This window comes from Chlamydotis macqueenii, chromosome 10 (assembly GCF_036417535.1).
Source record: "Chlamydotis macqueenii isolate bChlMac1 chromosome 10, bChlMac1.mat, whole genome shotgun sequence".
Classification (NCBI taxonomy): Eukaryota; Metazoa; Chordata; class Aves; order Otidiformes; family Otididae; genus Chlamydotis; species Chlamydotis macqueenii.
This window is the reverse complement of record NC_141565.1, coordinates 16740977-16755861: the sequence shown is the minus strand read 5'-3', so window position 1 is coordinate 16755861 and position 14885 is coordinate 16740977. Positions and strand designations below refer to the sequence as shown.

Here is a 14885-nt window from a genome sequence, read left to right as displayed (position 1 = left end):
TTGTTTTTTTACTGATACGTGGAAACGCTGTGTTGCACACCTGATTATTCTGCCTCTTGGGATACCTAGAAACCAAGCTGGCCTGTCTCAATGTGTTCTTTCCATAAGAGAGAACAAACTGAGTGGTCATTGCAGAGAAATGCGTGAAACTTCCAACATGATTTGCTTTCAAGTGTGTTTGGAAGGTCACAGGTGATCAAGGCAGCGTGTTTCTGGACACTGCCATCACACAACTGAGATTCTGCAAATACGAACTTGAATGGGATGCTTTAAGCCCAGTTTACTGAGCGTACCTCTGCAGACACCGCTCATTCTGGGCATTTCCTTTGTGTTGTCCTTGAATTTCTATCCTTCACTTGCACAGGAAATGCCCATACATGCACGTTTCCACATGGGGTATGTAGAAGGGTGTGTAGGAATGGATAAAATACCAGTCCTTGTTCTTCAGCTTTTGACCAATGCTGCTTATCCATCAATTCCTTCTGATTTCTCTCCGCAGCCATCTAGAGTTTAACAGCCTGACAGAAGTAAACAGTGGCTCTCTCTATGGCCTTTCATCTCTGCACCAGCTTCACCTCAGTAACAACTCCATATCCCGCATCAACCCCGATGGCTGGAGCTTTTGTCAGAAGCTGCACGAGCTGTAAGTTGGTTTCTCTTGTGGATGATTGGGCAGGGTTTGATGCTAATGCAACGTTGGCAGGAAAGGGGAGTAAGGATTATTCCCAATCACATGGCTTACAGTTCGTGCTGTATCAACCTGTAGAAATGCAGGAACTGCAGCCTCCTAAATGATGCCCTTGTTATTCATGATGTTATGACCTGATTAAAATATGTTTGCACCAGAAACAAAGACTAGAAGCCACTAGAATTATACAGTGCCAAAAGACCTGGAGACTTTGTGATCTGCGGCTTACCAGTGCTTTTCAGCTAGCTAGTTACAACACAGGCCATATAATGGCTGTACAGCCTGAAGGAAGCCTTGCTTTATCCTCTGTATTTGCAAAGAACAATCATTTTTTGAACCAGGAGAGATTTGGCCCTTTAAAGGCAGTTCTCCTTGTTTCTCCTGTTTACACTTCACCCTTCCTGTAGGGCTCAGTTGTTTAAAAGTAAATACACTGACTTTGCTCTCCTCAGATTTCCAGCTGTGAATACATCGCTTTGATAAATGAAAGAAAGCCTTGCTGCTGAGGATAGCCCCACAAGGGTGTATTGGGTCTGTGGCACTGTTTAATGCCTTTTTGAGCAGACACACATGGATGCTTGCAGTATTTACAGAAGTAGCTGTCATCCCCTCGATGGGACTGTGGAAAGATTCGCTTTTTTCTTTGGAGAACCTGACACATGGTTAGTGGAACTGTAATTTATTCTGCTTGGTGCTTGGAAATCTCTTGTTAAATGTTGTTAGGGCTTCTCCAATCCACCAAAAAGCAGTACGGTAAAGCAGCTTCATGCTTTCAAAGGCCTCACTCTGGACTCAGATTGAAGGTTGGTATCTGCCTACTCAGCTGTGAGTCCTGAGTCTTTTGGGATGTGGATTCAGAGATGGGTGGAAATGACACATGCCAGTCCTTTAAGTTTAGAGCTGTAAAGTTAATATGTTAGACCAGTGTCCAGCTATGATCTTCTGTTGAACCCAAATTACTCATTCAGGTGTAGATTATTTTTTTGGAGCACAAAATTCAAATTGCTGTGAAAGTGCCCTTGCTTAAAGGGCTCCTTTGCTTGGCACACTGCTACAGTTCCTTCACGTGCAGATCCTCAAGTGATATTTTACTAGATTAAGGCAGTGTCAGAGGAGAAATCGGCAAGGCAACAGATCAGAATCAGCACCATGCTGCGCCTCCTGTTAAATCTGAAGCATCAAAAAAAGGGAGTCAGCCTTCCTAGCACTCACAGTTGGACCCGTAGAAAATTCAGATCGCTGCCCTGTGCTAGTAGCACAGCTCTGGGAGCTTTCTGCCCTCAGGCACCCAGTATCTGGTGCCTGTGTTGAGGCTTTATTTCAGCCTTGGTTCAGATGGATTGGGTAAGCCCCACCTGCATCTTGCAGAGCTAACATCAGAACTCTTTTAGGGAGAAGTATTGTCTTTTCCACCTGACACTGTCTTTGCAAACCGTCAAAGTTGAGATGGGAAGCTGCCTGTCATGCTGAGTCCTTTATTTGTCAGGTGTGGGTTGGGATCTCTTCCCAACAATTAGTGTAAGCAATGAGTTGTTCTGGCTTAGAGGTTGTCCTCTACAGTAACTACAGAAACCCAGTGCAGGACTTGCTTGCTCTCGTGCAGGATGGGGCAGATTTGGAAAATGCCTGGTGGTGCGAGGTCGTAGGAGCCACTGCGGCATGCTCGGCCTGACAAACAGGATTGTGCTAGAGTGTGAGGCCAGAGACGACACTAGCTGAGATTGAAAAGGCGATTATGTGGGTGTTAGCACACATCCCTGCAAAGTATTACACGCTCTTGCAGGTGTTCCCTTTAGGGTAAGGCTGCTGCAGGGAGCCATCAGATACTCCTAACTGAAACTCCCACAGCCAAAGAGTACTTGTAGGAGAGGTCTGCTCTGAAATTGAAGGGTGAGGAAAGGAAGCACCAGATAGATCTAAACTGCCTCAGTGCACTTCTTTGAATGTGTACTACATTTCATTCCTTATTAAAAGATCCTTGCTCCCCTCCCCTATTGCTAAATCTACTGGGTTTCATTTGTCAGAAAATGCTGTCTCTGGTTGTACAGGGAGTGAATTTCAAAGTCCTTGACCCAAGAAAGAGAGGTGGCTACTAGCCCCCTGCTTATCTGTGCTAAGGAAGGAGGTGGTCATCTGAAGGATGAGTTCTCTCTCAGTTGTTGGGAGAAAACGTGACCCCAGGGCTCTGGTCTGATATAAAAGCTAACAAGGAGAGAGCTCTTGCCTTGTTACGGATGTGACAAAGGGCTGATTGTATTCACAGTCAGGTGCTAGAGCATCAACATCATGGAAAAATCCACAGTGGCAGCATAGGATTTCATCAGAGGCAAATGATGACTTGGCTGCTGGATCTCTCTTTTCACTTTTTACCTACAGTTTGGTCAATGGGAATAAAAAGTGTTAGGTGTACCTGGTCTAGAGCTGGCTGGCAGCAGGAGCCCCAGCTGCACAACAGGTTTCTGGTTAACCCCTTTGTGTATCACTTTTGGCATGCTGCTCTGTGTGCTGCTCTCTTGTTTCCTTGCCAGACCAAATGGGCTGTGTAGACTTGTTCCTTCCAGTGATTTCTCACTGGTAGAGAGACGAGAAGGCAGGGGAAGCAGCAGAAACTCGCTGACTTCTCTCAACCCAGGTCATCCAAACTGCTGAGGAGGGGAAAACAGTCTTTTGCAAATTGGCCTGTCCCATTGGCAGCAAGCAGAGCCCTTACATGTTGAAGGAAGCCACAGCCAGGTGCGTTAGCTCCTGACACCTTCCATCTGGTTGCAGCTATTGAGAGAGCCCGCTAAAGACTGCTGCCGTCCATCCATCTTGAGGTGATGTCAGGACAAACAGAGGGGAACATGCCTTCACCGGTTGTGGCAGGAACTCTTCTGTGTGGAATCAAAAGGAAATATTTTTTTTCTCAGCCAGGTTTAGGATTACTTTTGAACACTTCTTTTTTTTTTTTTTTTTTTTTTTTAAAGCCAAATTCTTTAATCGCAGGTGAGGACATAATTTTGACTAAATGCCAGTTCTTCATAACTAACGCTACAGCTTCTTTAGGAGTGAAAGTATGTTGTCCCGTACCTTCTTCAAACTCATAAATCTTTGCTGATTTTTTTCCAAAGCTTGCCCTCTGCCTACTCACACAGCTAAAAGATAGACAGCTCATTTGCCAAGTAAATGACACTCTCAGTACTCCGGAGTATGCGTCTGTTTTGACTTAGGTTTTGGCTTTGCGGAGACTTTCATGCAAGCCCTAGACACATTTTTAAGCAGACTCATTAACAGGCGGTACTAGAAGAGGAATTTGGAGGTTTGGAACTTGGTGAGATTTTTTTGTGTCTGTGTGTTTTCTGTACAACGAAGGATTTCAGTGCTTATTCAAAGCTGCATAACTCCACTTTTTGAAAAGTTCAGCAGCCCAAACCCTTGCATCTTTTGAAGTGACTTATGTTCCCAAGTCACGAAGGTATTTTTGATAATTCTATGCAACTGCCTGTTGTAAAGAGACAAGCTTGAGAAAATGTGAGTAGTAATATGTAGCTGAGTGCCACTTTTTATACCCCACATGTCACTGTGCAGGCAACTTAAAGCTGAGGCTATTGCTAGTCACACTCACCTGCCAGTAGCCCTACAGGGCTTACCTAGCTGCAGTGACATCCAGAGGTCAGGAGGAATATACTCGCAGCGGGGGCTTGTGCTTGGATGCATCAGGCTGAAGGGTATCAGGAGGGCTGGAGCACCTCTCCTGTGAGCACAGGCTGAGAGAGCTGGTGCTGTTCAGCCTGGAGAAAAGAAGGCTCCAGGGAGACCTTATAGCGGCTACAAGGAGGCCTACAAGAAAGACCAAAGGGGGCCTACAAGAAAGACCAGGAGAAACTCTTTAGGAGGACTTGTGATATGCCAAGGGGTAATGGTTTTAAAATAGAAGGAGGCAGATTCAGACTCGATATAAGGAAAAAATTTTCTACAATGAGAGTGGTGGAGCACTGGCACAGGTTGCCCAGAGAGATGGTGGATGCCCCATCCCTGGAAACATTCCAGGCCAGGTTGGACAGGGCTCTGAGCAACCTGATCTGGTTGGAGATGTCCCTGCTCCTTGCAGGGGGGTTGGACTGGATGGCTTTTAAAGGTCCCTTCCAGCCCAAACCATTCTGTGATTATAAGAGCACTGACCAGTGACTCTGCTGCTACCTCAGGAGGTCCCTCATTTAATGAGACAAGCTGGCCTTCAGCATCAGCAACACTGTGGCTTTACTGCTTGTGTGGAAGGTGGTTGCATATTGTGTGAGGTGTCTGCCATGGCTTGCAGCTTCCCATGCCCTGCCCTTGCTGTCAAATCTCAGAAGCCTCATCTGCACCCTGGCTAGGAGAGAAAAACAGATTTCTTCTGACCAGCTTCCAAATTGCAACAGGAGTAGCACTTAAAAAAAAACCAACAAAACTTCAAAACTAGGGAGCATCCAGGCAAGGGGAAGAAATGGATGGAGAACTAGGATAAAAACAACCCTCCAATTTGAGTTACTTGTAAGTGGAGAAGATTTCAAGCAGACTGTACACTCCTTGACAAAGAGGAGCGGGAGGGTGGGAGGGGGAAAGGTGGCTGGTTTACAACAGATACCTCCTTCCTGTGCATGAAAGGAAGCATTCAATTGCCTTGTGGTGAAATGCTTTTGGCTCTCAACTGGGGTGGAGCAGGCTGTGAAGACACCCACACCCAGATGCCTGGGGCTTGCTGTGCACAAGTGCAGAACGATAAGACACCTCCTGAATACAGAAATCTGGACCCTGCCAAGAGCGCGTGTGAACTTCAAAATCCATCTGTTTAATGTCACTCTCCACCTCGCAGGGTGTGGGGAAGGAGGGGACTGCTTTTTCCTGTAAGCTGTGGAGGGAGTCCAAATGGGAGTGAGGACTGAACACGACCAGGGCTGATAGCTGATTGTTACCTATACATGTGGGGACTGAGGAGGGGTGGTGCTCCCAGACCCTAAAGTAGCCTTACAGGCCATGCAGAAACGTATTATTAACACCATAACTGGCAGCATGGCTGTTAGATTGTTGCTCTCATTCCTTTCTGGAGGAGCCTCTCTCTGTTGCCTATGCAGAAGACTTCCCTATAACGGGGTACCAAATGCCTCTTGCTCCCTTATGGTTGTCAGGGCTGCTCCATGGGTATCTTGTAGGAATATTTGCCGACTGCAGTCTTATTTCCTAATCATGCTGTTATCTACCCAATACACATTGCCTCTCGTAAGGTGGTTGTAGGAGGGGGGCACTGGTTGGCCCAGAGAAGTTTGGAAAATAGTGGTTGGGTTGACGAGGGCTGTTGTTTTTTTCTTTTTCTGTAGAATACTCTCTTACAACAACCTAAGCAGGCTGGATGAGGGAAGTTTGGCAGACCTTGGGGGACTCCACGTACTACGACTGAGCCACAATTCCATCAATCACATTGCAGAAGGTGCCTTCAAGGGACTCAAAAACCTGCGTGTCCTGTAAGTTGCCCCCAGCTTTTGTCAGCTAACAGCTGTCTTGCCTCCACAGTCTGTGTTCTGCCAAACTGTTCTGCTTTGCAGTTGCTTTGTGTACCTGCGTCCCCAGCGTCAAACTCCTCTACGTGCTGTTCAGTTGTCTTCAGCAGCTGTTGTGTTTACCCCATTATTCAACTGCAGTGAACTTGTATTTTTTAATTAAGAATAGTTAGGAGAGTTGCAGTTGGACTGCTCAGTGTTCTGTGGTGCTTTCAGAGTAGATGGCTCCCGAGTAAAATTATGGAACATAGGACAGGATCTTGAATCTATCCCAGCTGAGCAAAAATCCCTGAGGTTTCAGTCCTTCAGCTTATAGCATAATTTCTTTTGCCATCATGTTGACTTTAATTCAAATTCTTAGACAAGGACAGTTTCTCTTGGGTCGTTCTTTACCTTAAAAGGTCCCTTCCAAGCCAAATCATTCCATGATTCTGTACTCACTAGGAGTTGGAATGATTCCTTCCAGTACAAAGGTGGAAGTTTGAATATCCTCTTAAATGTGCTATCAAGCTTTTTGTGTGCTGTTACTTTAAAAAAAAAAAAAAAAAATTCTGGGCTAAGATGGTGTTGAGAAAAAAAAAAAAAGAATGACACAAACATTTAGAGGTTGGGCTTGAGATCTGATTCTACCAGAAGTGTAACAACACGTGAAGCTTCATGCAGTCTTGGGTCCAATCACAGGAGCAGGAAGCTGCTACAGGTACCGATGTGGCAAAGGCTTGCACAAGAAATCTGCTTCTACAGTGCAGAACTGGGCTCACTCGGGTCATGAAATATGCTGTTGCTCTGATTTTTGGGGTCACCCCTGAACGACAAAAAAAGTCGCGATGCTATCAGAAGAAAAGTTTCACCTGCCCTAATACTGAACTGCAAAATGATCCATCCAGTGTTCGCTATGGCCGTTTACCAGGGACTTTTATTTAGGCGTGATTCTTGGAAATGTGGCACTGGAAATGAGCTTGCTAGTCAGGATAGTAACTTCTAAGATTTTAGGACTAATAGAGACCGTCAGACAGATCAATCTGACCTGCTCTGGGATGCCAGCTATAGAATTGCACTGTTACACACTGTGAAGCCCAAGAGCTATGTTGAATTGAAGTACATCTGAGCTTGGAAGATGGGATCCCGTTCTTTTAAATGTCCGTTCCTGCAGCTGCGTTGCCTCTGTCTCCTGTATTTGTCCCTGCTGAGCTTCTGGCTGCTCTCCTTCTCTCTGCAGAGGCTGCAGGCTCAGCACCTTTATCTGGCACGCCACAAGGTTCTCAGAGCCCATGGTGTAGGACCATCCAAGCTCCCAGGCTGGTTGAGTTCAGCAGGCTGAACTGATTTAATTCTTCCTTCAAAAGAAAAAAAACCCACACTTTGATACTTTTATTCCTCTGCAGAAGCCCATTGTGGCCTCAGTAATTAAAAGGAAACGGGAACAGAAAGATCTCCCCCTTTTATAGTACTTTTTGCATCTTACTCTTTCTTTTATTGAAGTTCACAGTGAAGGAAGTGACTGGAAAGTGAGTTTGGGTTTTGTTTGCTTTTTTTTTTTTTTTTCCTTTTTTTTAAACTTAAGCCAAAGCTTTTCAGCTACTGGGCATTCAGAAAGGGACCTCTCTGAGGCAGCTGTCAAGACCGGAACTAAAGGTTTCCAAAGAAAAATGGAGGGGAAGGGGAGCTGGTAGTTCTCTTTGCTCTACAGTGAATGTGGAGCCTCTTTTATGTCTGGGGCAGAGGGGGGAGGCAGAGAGGGAGTGTGTGAGCAAGCTCTAATTTAATAAAGAGAAAGGCCTATTGGGTCCTGCACCTGGTGAAAAAGACCCGAGCATGCTTTAATTATGGCCTATTGTTGGGGAGCCTTTGGTGGGTGTGAAACTGCTGAAATGTGGAGCTATTCAAATAGAGGTCAGGCCCAGGGACCTCTGAGCACAATGATTAACAAGGCTGCGATCATTCAAGCTCAGCCAGCCAGAAAGAATAGGAAATTGGCAACAGGGGCTGGGAGAGGAGTTTGAATACAAAGAGAGCTAGGCCAAAATACCCCACTCTTTTTTTCTCTCTTTCTTATTTTCACTCATTTGTTAAAAAGGTTTTTATTCCTCCTTTCTAACACTAAACCTTTGAGTTGCCTCTGGATGAACAAGCAATACCGTTTTCTTTTCATTTTTCAAGAAAACACAATGTGTGGCAGTCAATTAATAAAAGTCTGTGTCAGAGAGCTCCTACAGACTGTTCCCACTTGTCTGTCCCTGCCATGGGAAAGGGTTTGCTGGTCCAAAGACCAGTAGCCTGTGGTGGAACTGAAGAGGAGAAATGTCTGAGAAGGGATTTGTCCTTAAAAAACAAACAGAACAACAGCCATTGGCTTGGCAACTGTAGGGGAAATGTAGAAACTTAGCTCCAGGAGGATGTATTTGCTTCTGCCCCACTCAGCGCTGAAAATGTCAGCACATCAAAGCATCTCTCCTGGACTTGTCTCATGTGCCACCACAGCGTTCTGTGCGCCCACACCCTGTGGGGATGTTGAGTTTTTATCCATCCCTTTGGCACAGACCGACCTACAGATTACCCTGACGTCCACAATGATGCTGGCTAAGGCCAGGGTTCCCCAGGGACACGAGATTCAGGTCTCACGCTGAAGTTAGCTGAGAAACAGGAATTGTGGCTTTTGGCCATCTCCACTCACATCTTGAGTTCACACAGCAAAGCCGAGAAACAAGCAAAGACTGCAGCCAGCTTAGGGACTGAGAGCAAAAGTCTCAGCCTCATCTCGGCTGAGGAAAACCATCCCAATATTGAAACTGTGCAATTTAAAAAAAAATTTCTGTTCTTGTGAGCTACTGTGTATTTGTGCTGTTTAGCTCGGAAGCTGGACTATGGTGCCCATGTCTGGAATATTGCAAAATGCAGAGGACTCTGTTTTTTCTTTTTTTGTTCTTAATATTTTTAAATTGGAAGTGTTCCGATAATAATCTCCAAAAGGTGCAAAAGGAGTACCTGAGGGTTCGGCGGGTTATCTGCATGGTTAAGTTTGCTTTGTTGTTGAATTTTGCTACGTTTTAAATCAGAGTGATGTAACAAAACCAACAAAGCCTATTTGTTTTTTCTTTCATTTTACTTAACATTAGAAATGATAAATTTCTGTCTGTGTTGCTGGGTATTCATTGCTAGCTGGAATTAAAGCTAGGAGGGAAGGATTTTTAAACAGACTGTTTAAACAGCTTTTGTGGATCTCTGTTTGTTCTGTGTGCTTGTTTTTCTTCAGATGTCTTTGACTCTTGTAATTGATGGTCAATTTGAAAGCCAAAAGAAGCTAACTCTGAAAAAGGAATTCTTACTCATTTTTTTTAAAAAAGTGGAGGGAGTTAGGCTTGTGCGGGGATGATGGTGCTTTCCTTTGAGCTTTGAAGTTCATTGCCAGAAAAAAAATGCAGCTTCAGAGAAAATACACCAAATCATCTTTCTAAGATATAGCTATTAGACAAATACATGTGTACATTGGAGTAGCCAAATTTGTCTTCATTCCTGATAGTAGCATTTAAGGACAGCTATTTCTTTCAGTTTACTTTTGGAACTTTATTTTCTTTTTCCTCCTCTTGTTTGGATGTGCAGAATTAGAAAAGGACTGAAACCTACTTGTTAAAAAATAGCTATCTGCTCCTACTGCTGTCTCAGAAACAGAGGGTTTCAGCTAGGAAAAAGCCAGGGCTCTTTTTGGAATGCACCATCTCGGCATGGGTCAGTGCAGGAAAAGTGGTTACTGCTGGTTTGCTGCAGGACTCTGCTTTTTCTGATATCTGTCAGGACAAAATGGGAAGCTCTTCATGTGGCATTCCTAAACTTCCTTCCATTTGTTTTTAACGATGAGCCTAGGACTAAGACACTGATTATGAGCTCTCTCTTGTCCTCTCCCCAGGGAACTGGACCACAACGACATCTCAGGCACAATAGAAGATACCAGTGGAGCCTTTACGGGTCTAGAGAACCTCAACAAGCTGTGAGTATCCCTGGGTCTGAAGTTCTGCAAAGCAATTGTGTTGTGTGCCTGTGTGGAGGTGGGTCTCTCCCCTCCGATGCACTCTTCCTCCCTTTGGAACAAGATAAAAATCAACAGAAGATCTGAGGTAGCAGTTTTTGCAGGCTCACTGCAGGAGTGCAAATGTGTTTATCAAGCACTTGTGTTTCTAAGCAGGTATGAGGTGATTTCAAGCGATGAGCAAACAGTGCCACAGAGACACAGGAGAAACTTAAGTTATTTTCATCTGTAAGATTCAGCACAACTGTTCCTCGCTTCTAAAAGCAAACAGCGACAAAAAAGACCCCTTGCAATCTTAATTGAAGCACTGATTGATGCAGCAAATAACAATAAACAGAAGAGAAAAATCACCCCATTTCCTGTTACAACAGAGGATTGAAACAGGATTCGTTTCTGTGGGATACTCAGTCTGAGAGTGATCTTTTGGGCTTGCTTCCATGTGCAGCGACAATAAAAGGCACCATGGGGCACAGTCTCTTAAAGAGATAAAAAGAAACCTAAGGCAAGCATGCGCCTTGCAAATGTTTATAGCTCGCTTGGCCTTCGCAAGTATTTTCACATTGCTCTGTGCTTGTTTGTATTCCATTTGAAATCGGCTGTATAAATCAGCCCTGTCAGAGGAGTCTCTGATGGCTTGTGACAAATCAAGAGTCTTTCTAATCATTACCTCTTGCCTTTGTTTAAGTTCTCAGCACCCCCCATCACGCTGTCTCTGATGCTGAGATGGCACAGCCAGAGGTGCAGTAAAAGTACCTCGATGGGTAGCAGATGGCTGGAATGAATCCTGGCAGGCGGTATATTGTCGCGCTCTCATTAGAGGCTCCTGGGGGAGTGGGAAGAGCTGTGGAGGGATTCGTGGGGATGTAATGGTTAGAGAAGAAAAATTTGAAGTCACAGATATAGACGGCATTTGATCATTATTGAGGGGAGTCACTGGATCCACGGAGAGGGAGAGCCAAGTTATAGCTGCATGTAAAGTGAGGCAGAAGGCAGAGAAGGACTTAAGGACCAGGGGAGTCAGGCAGGGAGGTAGAAGTCTTGGAGAGAGAGAGACACCAGTAGGAATCACAGTGCACATGGAGTTGGGAAATCTTCCCACGAGTTGCTAGGAAAAAGACAGAGGAGCAGATGTGGTGGGTGGGAGAGTCCTTGGCTGCTGTTAGTTTTTGGTTTCTCTGAAGAAACCAGTGAAACTCTGTGAGAGGCTAGAAGCGTAGCAGGAGCAGAGGTTTTGTCCAGAGGGATTTACGGACTGTAAGAGTTTGAGTCTGTAGTGCTGCTTTGACAAGGGAGAGAAGGTAGAGGAAAGGAGCAGAGAGAGCAAGCTCTCCTGGTGAGACATCCACCGTGGGACATCTGTCCAACATGACCACTGGCATGGGAGCAAAAGTGGCGGTCTCAGGTGATTGGAATATGTTGGATGCAGATAACAAGGGGGAGGTAAAAAAGCCAGAGAACACAGCATCGAGGGAAAGAGTTCAGCAAAAGGATTGACTCAGCAACCAGGAGAAATGAGCACTGATGAGTTGTGGGGGTCAGGCAGAGGCCAGGAGGTACAGCAAGGAGTGGGAGGAGGAAGGAAGGGAGCAGAGGCAGCCTGCGGGGCTGTACGGGTTGTGTGTTTGGAGCTCTGGGCAGAGCAGCTATCGCTCTCCTATGAAATAGCCGTGGCCTGATCTGATGTTTATCATCCAGCACAAGGACGGGCTTCAGAAGACGGCTGGTTCTATGTGCCAGTAGCAAAGGATGTGGCAAAGGCTTGCACAAGTCCAAAGAAGCTGGGTTTGCATCTTTTTTCATGTTACTGACCTCTGACTTACGTGGCAGAAGGACTTGAGCCAGTTCTGAGTCTGGTTGGATGCAAGGAAGGACATGTGCCCATGGTTTGTAGGGGGGCTGTGGTGAATTTCATAGCCTGGAAGAGCGTGTGGATCAGGTTGGTCTTGGGCAGACGGGAGAGGTTTCATTACCTAACAGAGCAAACCTGCTGTGGGACAGAGAGGTTGCTGGGATTGTTTATTGTCAGCCACAGTGTAAGGCTAGAAAAACCCTCAGAATATGAGATTATTTAATTATATTTCTTGAGGCGTTTTAGGGACACTTGGGAGTGGTCACTTTTAAAGAGATCTGCTCAGGTCTGTGTTTTAGCTCAGCAGCACACAAATCCCTAACTTGTAATTTCATCTAAAGCTGAAGTGAGTATCATTCTTGCTGGCAGGACATTTTTGTAAATAAAATAAAATATCAGCCTTTACAGCAAACATTTCACTGCGTGATTTAGAGCCTGTGTTTAAACTGTCAACCAGCTTTAAATGCATTAGCATACAAAAAATAAATGGGCACTTCAGAGGAGACCTTCCAATGAATTAATAATCACCTCAGCGCTGTGGAGATTGCCTTAAAAGCTGTTCCCCTTTGATCTGGCACAGATTAGCCTCTGAAAGGGTTTAGCGCAGAGAGGGTTGTTCGCTGCAATGAAGGTGTTAAACTGAGAGGTGGGGAGGCCAGTCACTTTAGCCTTCTCTGAATTATAGATGAAGCTCTCCAGGATGGAGAGCAGAGGCCTAAATTAAAATGTTGCTTCAAGAAAGAGGCAGTCGAGAAGCACCGAAGCGTAAAAAGCATCAGTGGAATCGCTGGGGAGCAACGAGTTTCCTAATTATTCAAGCTGCTAAACGTAACCGGTTTTTTGATGGCTCACTCAGTGACTGAGATCTTCCTGCAGGTGCAAAACTGGCTGGAGGAGAAAATGCCGCTTTCTAATGAATTGCGCGCCTGGCGTGTAATTACACTTACGCAATCGCCAGGAGAGCATGCTTGCGCCTAGCTCTGCCGAGAGTGGAGGAGCCTCTCCGGACCGCGGCGGGCAGGCTAATTGTGGAGCTGCATACCGCCACGTTTGCATTCCAGCGCCCCACGGCCCTTTGAAGGGGGCCGCTGGGTTAAAACCATTTCAGAATTGGAGAAGTGGTTAGTTGAAATTTGGAAAGTGTAGTGATTTTAATGAGTTTACTGGAGCACAGCTTTATTACCAGTGTGTTAGATATTCCCGTGTATTTAGCCATAAAATTGTATGCACCAAATGTATACAAGTGGTGTATACATTCTGTATTCATATCCCTAGACATATTGCTTATCTCTGCACAGATAAGTAAAAAGATATAATCAATATCTCCAATTTTCAAAGTCCAAGATCCACTGTAAGCAATAAATAGAAATCTCCAGTTATCAAACCCAAACTCAGCATAACAGCCTAACTTAGGAATATGACTCTAGAAATCGGTGTGTATGGATGCAGACATACGACCAGAGTTTACGTATAGTAAATTATTTACTATATTAATCATTCTAATGGATTTTTCAAAGCCTTCATTAATACAACATCCCTTTCACCAAATGGTGGTGCACATGATTGCACCCAGCTTTTGGTGCTCGGGGTGTTTCACCCAGAGCAAAAAGCCGCGCACGCTCTCACGCAGTAAACAGGATGTCTGGTTTTGGTGCTGTAACAGGGAGCTCAGTAAAGCTCACTGCAGATATTTAGAACAATACTCTCAATCAAGCAGGTTGCAGCTCTCTGGAGCCTTTAATCAGCCACTAGCATGCCTACAGTAGCTGTCTTTATTCTTGTCTCAAATCAAGTAGTTACCAAAGGGACACAGCTCTGAAAATTCAGCTGTGGTTTTGTACCAGGTTAACTCTGCCTGTAAGAAGGGGCTTAAAGTGCATGTCTTGCTGTGGAGGTTGGGAGGTGGCTTTGCCTGAAACCAGAGCTTTTGGTTGTGTTTTGCTCTAGAATGGTAAGATTTGCGATTCTGGGGCCACAGACCTTTTGTATGGAGCTAGGAGTAACCAGCCTTTCCTGTCTACTCAAGAGTTAGTGTGGTGGCTCATCCGGCAGTACCGCCATCTGGGTGATTGCTTTTGTGAGGACCTACTTGGGGTCCTAGTCTTGCCCAGTGGCAGACACTCAGGTTCTCTCTAAAGACAGCAGGCTGCAAGGACAGATTGTAATACGGTCTCAGTCCTCACTGTCGTAACAGTGTGATGAGCCCAATTTTCCTTTCTACCCGTTGTGCCTCGGCTGCTTCATCCACACAGAAACTGTACTTTCTAGGTGCCAGTGTCGGGAATAACAAATTATGCTGACATTTGAAGGGTGCTTTCTGGAAAGCCCTAACAAGCTCCTGCAAGTATATTTGCTCATGTAATGGCTGCATGTGCTCTGCCTTGTACCCTAGCCGGTAGCAAGCAGTGGCACCATCGTAGTTTTAGGGCCTTTTAGGGTGCAGATACAGGTTGCACCCTGTATTGAAGGAAAAATCTTGAAGGAAAGCTCAGTCAAATCCAGCACCAGATGTGCCAGTTTTTACCGGAGGCGTTAGTGCTGGCTTGCATTGGACACCACGTGAAGCAGGCGGTGACAGGAGATGCACCTGGAAGATAAGCCTTAGACAGAGAGAACCTGGGGAAGGAAAGCATTTCCTAATTAATGACTTTGGTTGATGTTTTATTGAAACAGGTGAGGAGACCAGCCATTTTGCATGAACCCTGCCCCTGCCCAGTCACCACTGGTCTGTATTTATAGAGGAGTGTTACTTTGCGGAGAGCAGCTGGGCTGTGATCTCTCCAGCTGGCTGCTGCCTGCTGCCAGTCC

The 14885-nt window shown here is 45.4% G+C and overlaps 1 protein-coding gene across 1 annotated transcript in view; it reads left to right on the top strand.

The window, feature by feature from the left end:
• LRIG1 (leucine rich repeats and immunoglobulin like domains 1) overlaps nt 1–14885 on the top strand; it is a 94338-nt gene that overhangs the window by 64371 nt on the left and 15082 nt on the right. Inside the window, exons 7-9 of the mRNA XM_086755339.1 lie at nt 500–643; nt 6025–6168; nt 10109–10189. Coding sequence (XP_086611465.1) covers nt 500–643; nt 6025–6168; nt 10109–10189 — 369 coding nt within the window. The remainder of the gene's footprint in view (nt 1–499; nt 644–6024; nt 6169–10108; nt 10190–14885) is intronic.